This window comes from Carcharodon carcharias, chromosome 26 (genome assembly GCF_017639515.1).
Source record: "Carcharodon carcharias isolate sCarCar2 chromosome 26, sCarCar2.pri, whole genome shotgun sequence".
In the NCBI taxonomy this organism is placed as follows: Eukaryota; Metazoa; Chordata; class Chondrichthyes; order Lamniformes; family Lamnidae; genus Carcharodon; species Carcharodon carcharias.
The window spans coordinates 19,356,773-19,372,477 of record NC_054492.1 but is presented as its reverse complement, the minus strand read 5'-3'; the positions used below and the strand labels follow the sequence as shown (position 1 = coordinate 19,372,477).

Genomic DNA, 15,705 nt, shown 5'->3' with positions numbered 1-15,705 from the left:
CTCTGGCCACAGGTGAGGTGCCGGAGAATTGGGGGGATTGCTAACGTTGTGCCATTATTAAAAAAGGGAGGAAGGGATAGACCAGGAAATTACAGGCCAGTCAGTCTAACCTTGGTGTTGGGGAAGTTACTAGAAAGAATTCTGAGGGACAGAATATATCTGCACTTGGAGGGACATGGATTAATCAGGGATGGTCAGCACAGATTTGTTAAGGGAAGGTCATGCTTGACAAATTTGATCGAATTTTTTGAGGAGGTTACCAGGAGTGTTAATGAGGGTAATGCATTTGATATGATTTACCTGGACTTTAGCAAGGCTTTTGATAAGGTCCCTCATGACAGACTGGTCAAGAAAGTAAGAGTCCATGGGATCCACATTGGATCCAAAATTGGCTGAGAGGCAAGAAGCAGAGGGTGATGTTAGAGGGATGTTTCTGTGACTGGAAGTCTGTTTCCAGTGGGGTTCCACAAGACTTGGTGCTGGGGCCCTTGCTGTCTGTGGTGTACATAAATGATTTGGATTTAAATATAGTGGGTTCGCGGATGACACGAAAATCGGTAGAATGGTAAATAGTGAGGAGGATAGCTGTAAACTGCAGGAGGATATCAATGGACTGGTCAGGTGGGCAGAGCAGTGGCAAATAGAATTCAACCCGGAAAAGTGTGAGGTAATGCGCCTGGGGAGGGCTAACAAGGCAAGGGATTACACTATGAATGGTAGGACCCTGGAAAGTATTGAAGATCAGAGGGACCTTGGTGTGTTTATCTACAGATCCCTGAAGGTAGCAGGGCAGGTAGATAAGGTGGTTAAGAAGCATATGGGATACTTGCCTTTATTAGCTGAGACATAGAATACAAGAGCAGGGAGGTTATGGTGGAACTGTATAAAATGCTGGTTATGCCACAACTGGAGTACTGTGCGCAGTTCTGGTCATCACATTATAGGGAGGATGTGATTGCACTGGAGAGGGTACCTGGGCTGAAGGGTCTGAGCTATGAGGAAAGATTGGATCAGCTGGGATTGTTTTCCTTGGAGTAGTGAAGGTTGAGAGGGGACCTGATAGAGATGTATAAGTTTATGAGGGGCATAAATAGGATGGATAGGAAGGCACTTGTTCCATTAGTAGAGGGATCAATAACCACGAGGCATAGACTTAAGGTAAGAGGTAGAAGACTAAGAGGGGAGTTGAGGGGAAAGTTTTTCACCCAGAGGATAGCGGGAGTCTGGAACCCACTGCTGGAAAGGGTGGTTGAGTCAGAAACTCTTGTAATATTTAAGAAGTATTTAGATATTCACTTGCATTGCCATAGCCTCCAGGGCTATGAGCCAAGCGCTGGAAAATGGGATTAATGTGGTCAGATCTTTGATGACTAACGTGAACACAATGGGCCAGATGGCCTCCTTCTGTGAAGTAAACGTCTATGAGTCTATGAGCATACCCTTATGGATCTCTGCCAGATCCTCCTGCACATCTTGCTGGACATCCAGCATCTGCTGCCTAATGGACGACTCTAGAGGCTGATCCTCAGCCTTCAACTGAGCATCATCCTGGTCTGCAGCAGTCTCCAACTGCCGGTGCCCTGTGCACTCTCTGCCTCCGCCTGCACCTCAAGCAGTTGTGACTTGCCCTCACCAATGTGCACCGAGATACTAGCTGCTGATCTAATGCCTACTGAGGTGCTGGTATCTGTGCTGGTGCCTGCTTCAGAGAGCGGGTATGACGCAGGTGCAACAGAAGCTTGGTGGTCCTCCAGTGTCAGGGGTGGCCCTTCGGGGACCACAGAGCAAACACCTGCTGGCAAACCTAAACCAACAAGGATATGTCATTAGTTAAAGTCATCACACTGTCACTGTGCATGACAGGTACCCTGGTGAGACCATGGAGATCTGCATCATGGTGCCATTGTCTTTCAATGGTCAATAGGGACTCCAGACTCAAGGCTCAAATCGATGAAGACACTACACTAGAATGGCTGCACAAACTGAAACTCTCACCTCTGTGCACTGCACTCTTACCTTTGTCTGGCACCCCTGCCTCTCCATGCCTGGTTGCACGGGAACCATGCCGGCTCTTGAGCTCCAGGGCATCTTGCTTTCACCTGCTGAGCAGCAGGAGTTTGGGCTGCCTTCTGCCTGTATATACCGTCTTTGCCTGGTTATGGTTTGTCTTCTCCTGAAACAACAGAGGAACATTGATGAATCCATTCTATACCTGCAGCACCATTGCAGCCTGGCCAACCCTACCTGAGAAACACCTTGCAGGGCACATCCAAGCCATGGTCCTCGAGCCTCAAGGCATACAGTTCAAGCAGCCAGGGCTCATCCCTTTGGCCAGCTCCGGCGTGATTGAGAATTGGCACTCAGACTCTAGCACCCCTGAGGTACAAGGGAGGTGGGGTGGGGGCTGGGTTGGGGGTGTGGGGGGGGGGGGGGTGGGTGGCAGACCCTAACACTTCTGCACACTGACCCATGCCAACGTGGTACTCACCCTTCCTGAGTGCAGCAGATCATTGAAGCTCTTCTGGCACTGCACCCATGTGCGCTGCACCACATCATGGCCGCTCACCATTGCTGCCATCTCCTCCCGAGCCCTTTTGATGAGGTGCAGTGGCCTCCTCCTCCCATCCCTGTGGACAAGGGTGTGCCTCCTGGGAGCCATCACCTCCAGGAGGACGGCAAGGCACTTGTCGGAAAAGCAGGGGGCTAAGTGCCCACCCAACCTGCCCTCCCGTGTCCAGCCGCACTCAACTCCATTGGGAACACTGAACACATGTCCTTCAATGGCAGCCTTCCAGGCGCTGCCTGGGCCATGTTTAAACCGGCTGCTAGGTCACCATTGGACCCGACGTCTGACAGGCCCCCTTCCCCGCTCGGCCCTTCCCAGCCAGTGCGGAGCCGTGTTTCACACTGGGTGGGCCTGAATTGGCCTGCCAGCATGAAATCGCGGTCTGGCCCCCATCGTGGGCAGCAGACCGTTTTCCAGCTGCTCCTGGGGTCGCTCACCCACCCAAAGACCTCAAAATCCTGCCCATTGTATTTACCACTCTGACTCTAAACCACCTGAGTTTTCCCAATTTATATTTGGCTTCATTGAAATAACTTATTAAAATAACTTCCCTCTTCTTGCAATCCCTCCCTATCTGTAGAATAAACTGTACCCCTTCTTATGGTGATCTGGAAGCCTGCAACAAAACCCTAGTCTTGTTTTTGTTTGCATTTTTGTATAATGACAGTTGTTCATTGTGCAGCTTGGTTTCTTCTGTTAGATCAACTTAATTTACCAACCAAGTGTCCTTGATGAATATGGATAATTGCCTCCTTTTTGGTCCACTCTGTCTTTTTGCAGAACCCTATAACTTTGAATGTCAAATTAATTTTGATTCTCTCAACTTAGTCTGGCTTTTGTTAATCCCACAAAGTATAGTTTCCTATTGTCTTCAGTGTCCCATTCTGGCATTTTGTTTCTAGCATTCATAGACATACAGCTATAGATTTACCCCTTTTCTTGCTCATTGGTGTCTGCTTCTTTCTAGTCATTTTCATTTGTCATTCTGAGTAACAGTATTCATATTCACCAGTTGACTACCAAACACTCTCAAACCTGCCTCCTCTGGAATCCAGTTTTCTCCTGGTCCTCCTTCATATCCAGTTTATTAGCTTTATCAGAGTTAATGGGTTTATTAGTCAGGCTTGGAGAATGTTATTTTCTGTTTCGCTCATTTCATTGTTGTTTTGCTTTAATGGCAACCAACATGTAACAGGTCAAAGGTTGTAGCTGGGAAAGGGTATCAAGGATTTCCTGCAACACATGCAAGTAAGAGATAAACAGGCTGGAGAGATAGGGGTTTGGAATGAAAGGAAGTGGGAGACTAGAGCCAAAAGGACAGTTCCTGGAGTTCACTTATTGGAAGGACTGGCCAAGGGCTGGGAAAGAATAGGACCTGGACTTTGAAACTAGAACCTTTTGATCTGTGCAAAATTTTACAAGCTTTGTAATATATGTCGATGTCTTATTAATTACATTGTTAAGGTTCAATGGCTATTACATTGTTAAATAGATGATGGGTATTTGTACACCAGTATATGGAGCTGGCTGAAACACTGGTGGGTTCGAGTGGTGTTGACTGTGAAATAAGTCAATAAACTCCCTCCAGCAAAGAAAGCAGCTGTGTCTCAGTTTTAACTTCACCAGCCGGTGTGGATCCAGTTTAACATTGGTAGCAGAGGATGATTGGCCTAAAGGTGAAGATTGGAAACTAGGATACCTTTTGAGACAGAAGATTCTGATTGGCGTTACTTTTGAGAAGAATGGCTAAAATCAAGTGTAAAGTATCAGGGCATGATTTTTCACCATTGTTCTGTGAAGCTGAACCTTATGACCAACGGAAGAATGAAATGGATATGTGGACACAGGTTAAGTCCTAACCAAAGAAAAAGCAAGGTAAGGCTTTGGTGCTTTCACTTCCCACCAGAAGCAGGATCAGGTGCAAAGTATTTTCAGAGCTGGAGGCTCAACATTTGGACATTGAGAAAGGTTTGGATAATCTCTTAAAATTTATGTACGAAATTTAAAAGAAAGATGACCTGTTAAATGCATATGAGGCATGGTTAGATTTTGATAAATTTAGAAGTATGGATGGTTATTCCATAGTAGAATATATCATGGAATTTAACAGATTATATAACAGATTGCACAAATTCTATCTGGAGATCCCTAATTTAGTGCTTGCCATCAAATTGTTGGATTGTGCTGAAGTATTGAACATGGATATCTTCTTGATCTTGACTGGAGTTAGATTCTCAGAAGAGATCTGCTTTTTGAACAGATGTCTGAGGTTTTAAAAAAAATTCTGAGAAAATATTTATTTCCAGCCATTTTGATGGCATGAATGGAACATTCAGAGGTAACACAAAAGATGGGGGATTCAATGCTGGCAGAATTTCGACACCATTCAGATATTGGGCTGAAGCATCAACATGAAAGAGAAATCACAATCTAAAGAACTGAGGATATAGACCCTTTTGGTAGTTCTAACAGATAACAGGAACTGGATAACTATGGCAGGAGAATGAACCCTGGGAATTACCGAGGAATGATAAACCGGTGTTACAGATGTGACTCAATATATTATATGATGAATTACCCAAAAAGGAATAACAGGGTTTTTGAAATAACACATGACAAGGTCAGAAGGGGAAGATAATGAAATTGATCAGTCAGAAGGAATTGTAGTGGTCACCAGAAGCTGTAGTCTAGTGATGGGTATTCCAGTGGCGGAATCATTCAGTTGTGCTGTATTAGATGGTGGGTGCACGTCCGTAGTATGTGGAGTAGATTGGTTAAAGCACTACCTGGATTCTCTAAATTGTAAAGATCGAAGTAAGGCTAAGCAATATAAAAGCTTTACTTATTTCAGGTTTGGGGACAATAACATGTTAAAATCACTAAACAGAGTGGCGGTTCCATGTAAAATAGCCGGAGTAAACCATTTTATCAGCACAGGTGTAGTATCCAGTGTAATACCCATACTATTGAGTAAGCTGTCTATGAAAAAGGCTCAAATAAAGTTAGATATGGAACATGATAAGGTAATTGTTTTTGGAAAATCTATAGATTAGAGTTTATGTAATCGGGACATTATTGTATTCCCTAAACAAGACCTCACATTTTAAATCACAATGTTAAAGAAGTATTGATGATATCGGGGTAGGAGTTTAAAGGAAAAAAGGCAAATTGTTTTAAAACTACATTGGCAATTTGCCCATCCATCTTGTCATATGTTAAAAATTCTACTAAAGGTTGCAGGGTAATGAATGATGAATAAACTAAACTTGTAGAAGAGATCAGTGAGAAATGCAATATATGGAAATAGTATAGGAGGACACCGTCAGGGCTCATAGCAAGTTTCGCATTAGCAAGAGACTTTACTGAAGTTGTAGCAATGGACTTGAAGGTAAGGGATAGGGACAAAAAAGTTTTTTCTCTTGCACTTCATAGACAAGGCAACTAGATTCAGTCTGTTAACAGTAACATATGGTGAAGAAAAAAGGTAATTGTGGACAAGATAATGGAAAAATGGATAGGAACTGGACTGCGAACACTAACTAACTGACAATGGGGGAGGAGGGGTGGAATTTGCCAATGATGATTTTAAAAGTATGTCTGAAAATATGAACATCATAGTGATGAACACTGCAGCGAAAGCCCCTTTAGTAATAGGATTTATGAAAGAAATCAAGTAGTTAATGACAAGAGGCTTCACAAAATCTTAGCTGATCAACTGAGATGGAAGACTAGTAGCACATGGTTTCGAAGAAAGACTTGGTGACCAAGATGTCAGATTGGACTAACTTACTGTAGGAAAAGTGAGATTAAAAATTTTCTTACCTCTTTTAGCAACATATTCCTGGGAATGTAAATTGATTGATATAAAGCTGTATTTTTTTAGCTGAGAATTTCAAAGGGAAGTTTATGTGAAACCACCTAAAGAAGCTGGCGATATGGAACATAAACTGTGGAAATTGACCAAGTGTGTTTATGGATTGAATGATGCGGCAGGGTATGGCATTTCTCAGTTAGGTCCGCCCTCTTGAAAATGGGTTGTTTGCAGCTAAAGGCAGACACAGCGATGCTCTATTGGTACCACAAGGAGAAACCCACAGGCATCCTTGGAATGCATGTTGATGATTTTCTGCGTGGAGGTTCTGCAGAATTTGAACAATGGGTGATAGATAAAATAAAGAAGGAATTGAAGGTTTGAAGTCAGGCTACGGAGGGGGGGGCCCTTAAATATATAGAGTTGGTCATTAAGCTGAATAAGTTGGGAGTGATCTTGAGTCAACAATCTTATTTGGAAAATGTCAACTGCATCCCAATAAATCAGGCCAGGTCCTCACAAAAAGAGGATGCTGCATCAAAAGAAGAAATAGACCAATTAAGGAATTTGATTGGACAGTTGAACTGGTTTTGCACTCAGTTTAGACCTGAAGCTAATTATGATGTATTGGAACTGAGTACAATGCGTACAGTTGAGGAAGTTATGAAAGCAAATAAAACATTAAAGAATTTGAATTCCAAGAAATGCACACTTAAGTTTCCAGCTTTGGGTGATCCAGAAGAAATGAATTCAATCATTTTTAGCAATACTTCACATGCCAATCTTTCAGATGGATATTCTAGCATAGCAGGGTTTATCATATTCTTGGTGGGAAAGAATAATAAATGCTGTCCGTTAACCTGGGAAGCGAAGAACATAAAAAGGGTAGTTAAAAACACCTTAGCTGCTGAAACACTGGCATTAGTGGAAGCAATAGATATGGGTGTGTACTTATCGAATACACTGAAGGAAATCCTATACAAAGGTCAATCTAAGAAAAGTGTGCCCATAGAATGCAATGTGGATAACGGCTGTCTTTGAAACAATGTTCATTTGGCCAAGGGTGTCACTGCAAAAAGGCTGAAGATGGACCTTGCTAGCATAAAAGAAATGTTGGAAAGACAAGAGATTTCCAAAATAAAATGGATGGATGCAAGTCATTAATTGTCAGACTGTTTAATGAAGATTGGTGATTGCTCCAAAAAATGATTAGTTATACCAGAAGAAGGGTGCCTTGTGTTATCATGAAAATCAATATTTTCTTTGATTGCTTTGTAATTATTTGTGTATGCTAAAGGAGAGAAAAAATTGTTTAAATAAGGGGAATATGGGGTATTTAATGGCTGGTTACAATATAATGTGAGACATGGAAGATAGGAAATATGCATATAATGTTTCTTTCTGATTGGATTGAAAGGTTGCTCAATTCAAAGAAAAGAAGGGAATCTGTCAATGTCTTATTAATTATATTGGTAAGGTTTAATGGCACTGTGGCTGGAGGGGGCAGGGGGTGGGGTGGGGGGTGGTTGTTGGGGGCAAGGTTGGAGTAGTGTTGACTGTGAACTAAGTGAAGAAACTCTCTCCAGCAAAGAAAGCAGCTGTGTCTTTGTTTTAACTTCACCAACTTGTTTTGACGTGGCAGACGATATGTGCAATGCGGACCAAATCCACAAGGGAAACTTGACCATACTGGCACAACAGATTTGCAGTTTGTATTTATTATGAGATATGTGCACTGAATTCAGAAATAATGAGTCTGCTAAGACCTTTAGAAATTTTAAAAGTTAAATTAAAATATTTATTAACAAAGGAAAAGATTTCAGGCGTATACATAAGACTACAATTAATTAATACTATAACAAATCTTAAAATTCCTAATTATCCTGACTGCCAATTACATATGCCCTTTAAGGCAACAGTCCAAAATAGATTTTAAATTTAAAAAGCAAGCCAGCAAGTTACCACAGCACCCACTTGACAGTGGAATTCCCAAAGGCTTTTAGTTACTGGACACAGCAGGCTTATGCACAAATGGCTGGAGGCTTCCCGAAGACAGTTTCACACACTCCTGTTAGATCTTACATTCCGCCCGCCCCCCCCCCCCCAAGATAGCCTTTCATATATGTTTCTTTCTCTTTAATCTGTAAATTCCATTGTTTCCTATGTCTTTGGAAATGCACTTTTCCCATAATATAAAAACTTTCATATTGCCAATATTGTCAGTAACCTTTGGGAAAAATAAACACATTGCTTGGTCTTGCTTATCTGGCTAGTTGTAAACGTCATAACACCCCTTTGAAATCCACACAACTCCTTCACTTAACTAAATATGCAAATTTCCTTCACACCTTATATGCTAAGACAACATCCAAGTTTACTCATTAGTATTTCAAGTACACTCCTACACCTAACTTCTTTTGATAATTTCAAGCTTGCAGTTTACTTGACTCCAAAGCAATTAAATCACACAGACAGAACCATCTACACTCACACCCATAACCTACTTTACAATAAACCAGAATAATATTATGAAAATTATTATACTTTCATAACAAACTGGTATGGATCCAGTTAACAACATATACAGCAATTAAGTTCACATAAATCTGCTCCATCAAAATTTAAAGTGCGCTGAAAGAAATTACAGTATTTATCAAACTAATGAATTTTTCTGATTCTCTTTTGTAACCAGTCTCTAGTCCCAGAGGTTGTCAAATGGGCTCATCTCAAAACCAGCATTGAACTTCACTTCTTAAGAGTTATTCGAATCTTCAGAGCTTTGCGTTCTTTGAAAATGATGAGAAGATTTCATCAAGTGCGGTTGATTTTATTGTCTATGACGAAAGCATTCAGGGTAAACTTATATTGATTGCCCTACAACAGTGGGTAAAGTCAACGTATATGGGCATCACAAATCTTACATTTACAATTTAATACTGACATAATTATTTAAAGTTCCATTGACAGTGTCTGTTAGAATCTTGTAATCATATTCAACTTTGAGATGTAAACTTCACATCCTGTCCATCACCAAGACCACTTGTTGCGATCTCCACAACATTATATTTTACCATCTGTAAATTAATCCTTATGTCAATGAAGCACTTATAAGTGACTTAATCACCCCCAGACATCAATGTCCTAATGCTCTCTGCTAGTCACCCAACTCCAACCACCTGAAACTCAGCTGCACTCATCCTCTCTGATCTACATTGGCTTCCCCCGATGCATTAAATTCAATATCCTTGGGCTAAAAATTTGATACCTCTCCAAAACGGGCACAGGAATCATGATGTACAGTAAACCTGTGCCCATTCAAAGTAATGTGGGAAGAATCCAAACTTCGCGCTGCCTGCTTATTTAAATGATACTGGCTACATTTGCTGTTGAGTAGCTGCACACCTCAGCAGGGGGGGCCAAGTTAGCACCAGTTAAAGTTAGCCTGTGTGACCTAAAGCCAGCCTACAGCAACGCAAGGTGCATTCTGGCTGCAGCAGGTGCTGGAAGCAGGTTGTGGAAGAGCATCTGATCTACAGGAAAAGTGAAGCTGGCATAACATGGCAGAAACTAGGCACCCAGATTTTTTGATGCAGTGCTTGAAGCCCTGGTACAGGAATCAAACAGGAGGAGAGATGTTCTGTCTTCACACGGAACCTTGGTCAGATCCCATGTGGAGTACTGTGTTCAATTTTGGACACTGCACCTCAGGAAAAATATATTGACCTTAGAGGAATTGAGGTGCATATTCATGAGATCACCAGGAGTTATGGTTTAAATTATGAGAGCAGGTTGCATAATCTTGGTTTGACGTGCCTGTAGAGTTTTAGAAGGTCGAGGACGTTTAATCTATGTATTTAAAATGATAAAGGGAATTGATGGGGGAGGTGCACCAAAATTATTTCCCTTGGTGGGAAGGATCCAGAACAAGAGGGCATTATCTAACCTAGAACTGGGCTATACAAGAATGAAATCAGACAAAAGGGAAGCGGAAATCTGTAACATGTCCTCCCGAAAAGGATGCAGATGCTGGGTCAATTGAAATTTTCAAGACTGAGATTGTTACCTTTTTGTTATATATTGGTATATTGTACATGGAGCAAAGACAGGCAACTAGAATTGAGGTACTGCTCCTGCTCTTATGTTACGGCATGCCAAGGCCATGACCTGGTCCTAAAACCTTGGTGGTCTCCATTTGTATCTTTCTACCCTGTCTTTGTTGACTTCCAGATTTATAGCTTCTTAGGAGGTAGGGTTTCTTGCTGTGAAGGCCATCCCGACAGTCCTGCCTCTTCTGACATGATGGACAATCTATGGGGCATACAAAAGTCTCACCTGCACCACACTGTACCAGGATTTTGCTGTGGTGCTTATGTGGGATGCAGATTCAATATTTCTGGCTGCTGCCAGATTTTTCATCACCTTCACCACTTGGCCACTTCATCATGGATGCGAGCCCCAGACTCAAAGAAATTCAGGATATTTTTAAAATCCTTCTCCATTTGCCAACTATTCAGAGACGGTGGTAATTTTAACATACTTTAACTGCATGATGATAATTTTACTATCTGCTTCCTGCATACTCTTGTTATTTTTAACATTAAGTTTAAAACTAAGGGTAGGTGCTGTGTTGTGTGCTATGTGTGCTACAAACTGACAATCAACTTTTTATCCATTTTAGGCAATGTCATTCATCGTGCTGTTAGTGTTGATATTTGCTTACATGTTTGCAGTAGTTGGAGTGCCATTTTTTCGTAATTACACAGAATCTGATGAGCAAGGACTTATTTATCACTCAGCTTTTAGGTAAATACATTATTAAAACTCTTTTTAAAAAACTGTATTAGCTTCACTTTTAGAAGAAATAACCTTTTCCGTACATGATTTATCTTAAAATGATAACTGTTAGGAGTAGCCCAATTAGATGCAATGTTCTATTAATTCAGCCTTAGAACTGTCCAGAATTTTGTGAGGATTTCCTTTCTTCAACATCATAAGTAAAAGTAGAATTGACTGCTTTTCCTGCTAAATCACGTAAAACACAATAAAACATTATTCGCACTCATCATTAATACTCCACGTAGGTATCCCCAGTTACTTGTTGATGATAGCCCTCTCTGCACTGTTCACACTATGCCATAATCCCAAACACAGGAAGGTTCTTCTGCAGATTATAGTTGCATGACTTCTCCTACACCAGCTACCATTATTACCTCCATTTTATTAGGGAATGCAAATCCCTGAAGCCGAATGATAGCCTCCTCATTTGCTGAGTTTGAGGTGATTTGTCCACCACTTAGCCTGTAGAAGGGACACTCCTCGGTAATGTGCAGCATTGTTTGTGTCTTTCCACACCTGCATAAGGGGTTTGTACTGAGGCCCTAGCAATGGAGGTTGGCTGCATGAGAGGCCCTGGAAGTCCTGAACCTGTTTAATAAGGACCACTGTCATCATGGCACTTCAAAGCCTGTGACAAGTGGGGTTTGTCACAAGGAACTTGTTAGTGACTTCCCATGTTTCCCATTCCTTAATCCAAAGGCTGTCTGCTGGTAAATCTTGCTCAGGAAGGGTGGTCTATTTGGGGTGCTGAGACGGAAGACAGGCAGTAGGTGGGTCACCATGGAGTAATAAATGCGATACAACACAGATGGTTTCAACCAGCTAGTGGGTTTTCATCAGTTGGGCAGATGTGTGGTGGAGTAATGTTTGTGAAGACAGAAAGCCAGGGGAGGGGTGTTGCGCAGAGGTTTCCAGTTATAATGTGCACTGTTGCATTCAACTGAGTGTCAACAAGATGTGTGTATGATGACCTTTGCCAGACAGGTGTACAGTACTTTGCTGCAGATTATGATAGGGAAAGTGCTGAGATCTGAAGTGTTGTGGCAGCAGCAAATTTAGTTAGTAGGTAGTTCCTGGTTTTGACCTTTGCTGCTGTTTTCTTCAAGAAAGGACAGAGTCCTATCACAGGATCATGGGTTGGAATTTTGCATTGATCAGGATCATGTTGGGCTCGTGTAACCTCCATGAAGGAATCTGACAATTTAGAGCTTATTATGAAAAATTTTGTGCTGCACATTTATGTCGACAATAATGGGTTAACATGGTTCAATTTTAGTAATATCACAGTTATCAAAGGGAAGAGGAATTTACACCATCAATCTGAACCAGATTCATTCATGCCAAGTGCCGTTAGTGATTTTTATTAACATCAATTAGTATTATTATTACCAATCATTTTTGACATTATACTTTCAGGAACTAGTAAAGAAAGAAGGGCTTTTTTAGAGAGGCTTCCATAACCAGAAGATGTCTCAAGGTGATTAAGACAGCCAATGAAGCACTTTTTGAAGTGTAGCCCCTGTTGCAATGTCAGAAATCTGGCGGCCACTTTGTGTGTGATATTGGCCAGATATTCTGCTTTTTTTTGATACTAATGGAGGGATAAATATTGACCAGGACACTGGGGATAACTCCCCTGCACTTCTTCAAAATAGTGTCATGGGATCTCTTATGTCCACCCGAGAGAGCAGACAGGACCTTAGTTTAACTTTTCAACTGAAAGATGGCACCTCTGACAGTACAGAACTCCCTCAGTACCACACTGAAGTATCAGTGTCAATCTAGATTTTTTGAGCTCAGGTTCTGGAGTGGGATTTGAAACCATAACCTTCTGGGAGGCAAGAGTACTGCCTACTGAAACACACCTGATGCAAAGAGTAGATATCATTGAAACAACAATTGTTACTTCAACATGGTTATTAGCTAAGGGACCAATCAAATCATAGAGCTTTATTTTTGATTTCAATTAATGGAAAAAGCAGATTATAGAAAAGGAACTTCATTGTTGTTTTCAGCTAACAGACCAGTCAGATCACAGAATAGTGACAGATGGACTTTGATCTTTGGAGACATACTAATTAATTAATAAAGTGAAATGAACAGTAAAACAGTGAAACTGTGATGTTGCCTGATGTTTGTGTTTGCCTTTGTCTGCAAAACTCCGGCAAAGCTGTTCTCAAATCAATTCATTTTCCAGCCTCCATGGAAATTGCAGTATACTGTTGTATGATATTTAATGAGGAAAGAAAGGAGAAACTTCTGAATTCTGTTGATTGAGAGACAGCTTTCCTACTGTTGGCATAAATGCTGTTACTGGAAACAGCTTGGTTTTGGACTTCATTGTGGTGGCAAAGACAGATTAATGGCAGCTCCGCAGTTCTCATTTCTCTGGATATGGAGGAGTTACCACTAGATCTTTGTGAACTAGGTGGGTCAGGCAACAGGAGGTTAAATTGTCAAAGCTACCGAACTGTGATCTGACAACTTTTTTTGGTTAGTTCAACAATTGTTGAAGATAAGAAGAGTGAAAAACAAGAGGATGATCAATAACATTGGGGCAAGTATTTCACCACATTTCTACCTCCCTTTAGATCCGAAGAAGAGTCATATCGACTTGAAACATTATCTCTGTCTCTCTCTCTCCACAGATGCTGTCAGAGCTGCTGAGTTTTTTCAGCATTTTTTGTTTTTGTTTCTGATTTCCAACATCCGCAGTATTTTGCTTTTGTTATATTTTTGTTTACTTTGATAACATGTATTAGAAAACAATTAACTACACTATTTTGATTATTTTTACCAGGGGTATCCTCAACACATTGCAGACCCTTTTCCAATTATTTACCTTGGACCATTGGCACGCTCTGCTTCTCGATATATGGCAAGTAAATGAAGTTGACAAAGTTGCAACTGGGATATATATAATGCTCTGGATCCTGATTGGCTCCTTCATATTCAGAAATATAATTGTAGGGATAATGGGTAAGCAAAGAATTGTGTATTTTTTAGTTAAGCATTACCACTACAGAATAGACAAGATGTTAAGAGTCTTGGTACTTGTTTGTTTAAAATAGCCACAAAGAATAATTGTATTTAAGGGCATTTTAGCAATCTCATTCTGTAATCCATTCCGTTATTAATTGTTTTTATTTAACATTTAGGAGCGTACATCAAAATATGTAGTCAAAAAGAAAGGCTTGAATTTCTGTGGCACCTTTCATAACCTCATGACATTCTAAAGTGTTTTATCACTACTTTTTTGAAGTGTGGTCACTGTTGTTCATAATGCAGGAAACATGGCAGCCAGTTTGCACACAGCAAGATCCCACAGGCAGCAATGTATTAATGACCAGATCATCGGTTTTAGTGATGCTGATTTAATGACAGATATTGGCTAACACACCGGGAATAACACACCTGCTCTTCTTTGAAATAGCAGATCTTTGACGTCCAGCTGAGAGACAAGTTGGTGCCTCAGTTTAACATCCCATCCAAAAGACAGCACCTCCGACTATGTAGCACTTCTTCAGTACCGCACTGAAATGTCAGCCTAAATTTTTCTGCTCAAGTCTTTTGAATGGGATTTGAACTCAAAGCATACTGACTCAGCGGCTGGAGTGCTACTTACTGAGGCATAGCTGAATGAATAGGTTCCTTTCCAAACAATTGTGAGCATTTCTGTTCCCTATCTGCAACCACCACCCCCCCCCCACCTCCAAATCAATGGGTAAGTGCAGGGTCAGGGAGAGAAATCATAGGTCTTGGTGCTTGTCCTCTTCCCAGGCCTCTTATTCCCCACTCTACCCGCTCCAGCTTAACCCTCCCCCTCAATCATGCATGATAGTTTCCCCCTTTCAAGATTTACCAAACAATTCACCAATCATAGAAAGGTACTAGTAAAATGATGACGCCCATTGTTGGCATCTGGTTACAAATATCGTCTAACATATGTGCAGCATGTGTCATTAAAATTAAGAGCAGCAATGAATAATGCAGTGTTGCTTTGCATATATCCTTTAAGTCATTCCACTGCAACTATTAAAAAAACTGAAGAGTACAAATGTAACTTTATCAGTATCATGCAATATTGTTAATTTGACAGGAAATTATCCTATTGGTTATTTATAACATTATGCAGACAATAACACTGATTTTGGCAACTGCCTCAGCCCTCATTAACATGTTCTGCACATTGTACCATATGAACACAGTGACAGTAAATTCATATATGAGGGAAAGATTCAATACTTGCAACCCAGCTAAATGGCACAAGAACTTTTTCATTCTGTAGAAGAATTAGCAGACTTTCTCCTGCCTGGGTGCATGATATTATTCAATATAATTATTTCATAGAAGGGGTATAATTGGATTCGATTTTATCAGTAATCTCACAGGTAGAAAAATCAAATGACCCCTGAGCAACAAAGTGGAATGATTGAACAACATGGGTCTTTGCTGTCAGTGAGAAGCATTGGAGCCCTCAGCTGCCTCTGTA

General features: G+C 41.0%; 1 protein-coding gene across 1 annotated transcript in view; it reads left to right on the top strand.

Moving 5' to 3' along the window:
* The window catches only part of LOC121269849 (cation channel sperm-associated protein 2-like), a 57,748-nt gene that overhangs the window by 20,229 nt on the left and 21,814 nt on the right, over nt 1-15,705 (top strand). Inside the window, exons 5-7 of the mRNA XM_041174886.1 lie at nt 9,070-9,231; nt 11,056-11,180; nt 14,014-14,192. Of these exons, the coding sequence (XP_041030820.1) occupies nt 9,070-9,231; nt 11,056-11,180; nt 14,014-14,192 (466 nt within the window). The remainder of the gene's footprint in view (nt 1-9,069; nt 9,232-11,055; nt 11,181-14,013; nt 14,193-15,705) is intronic.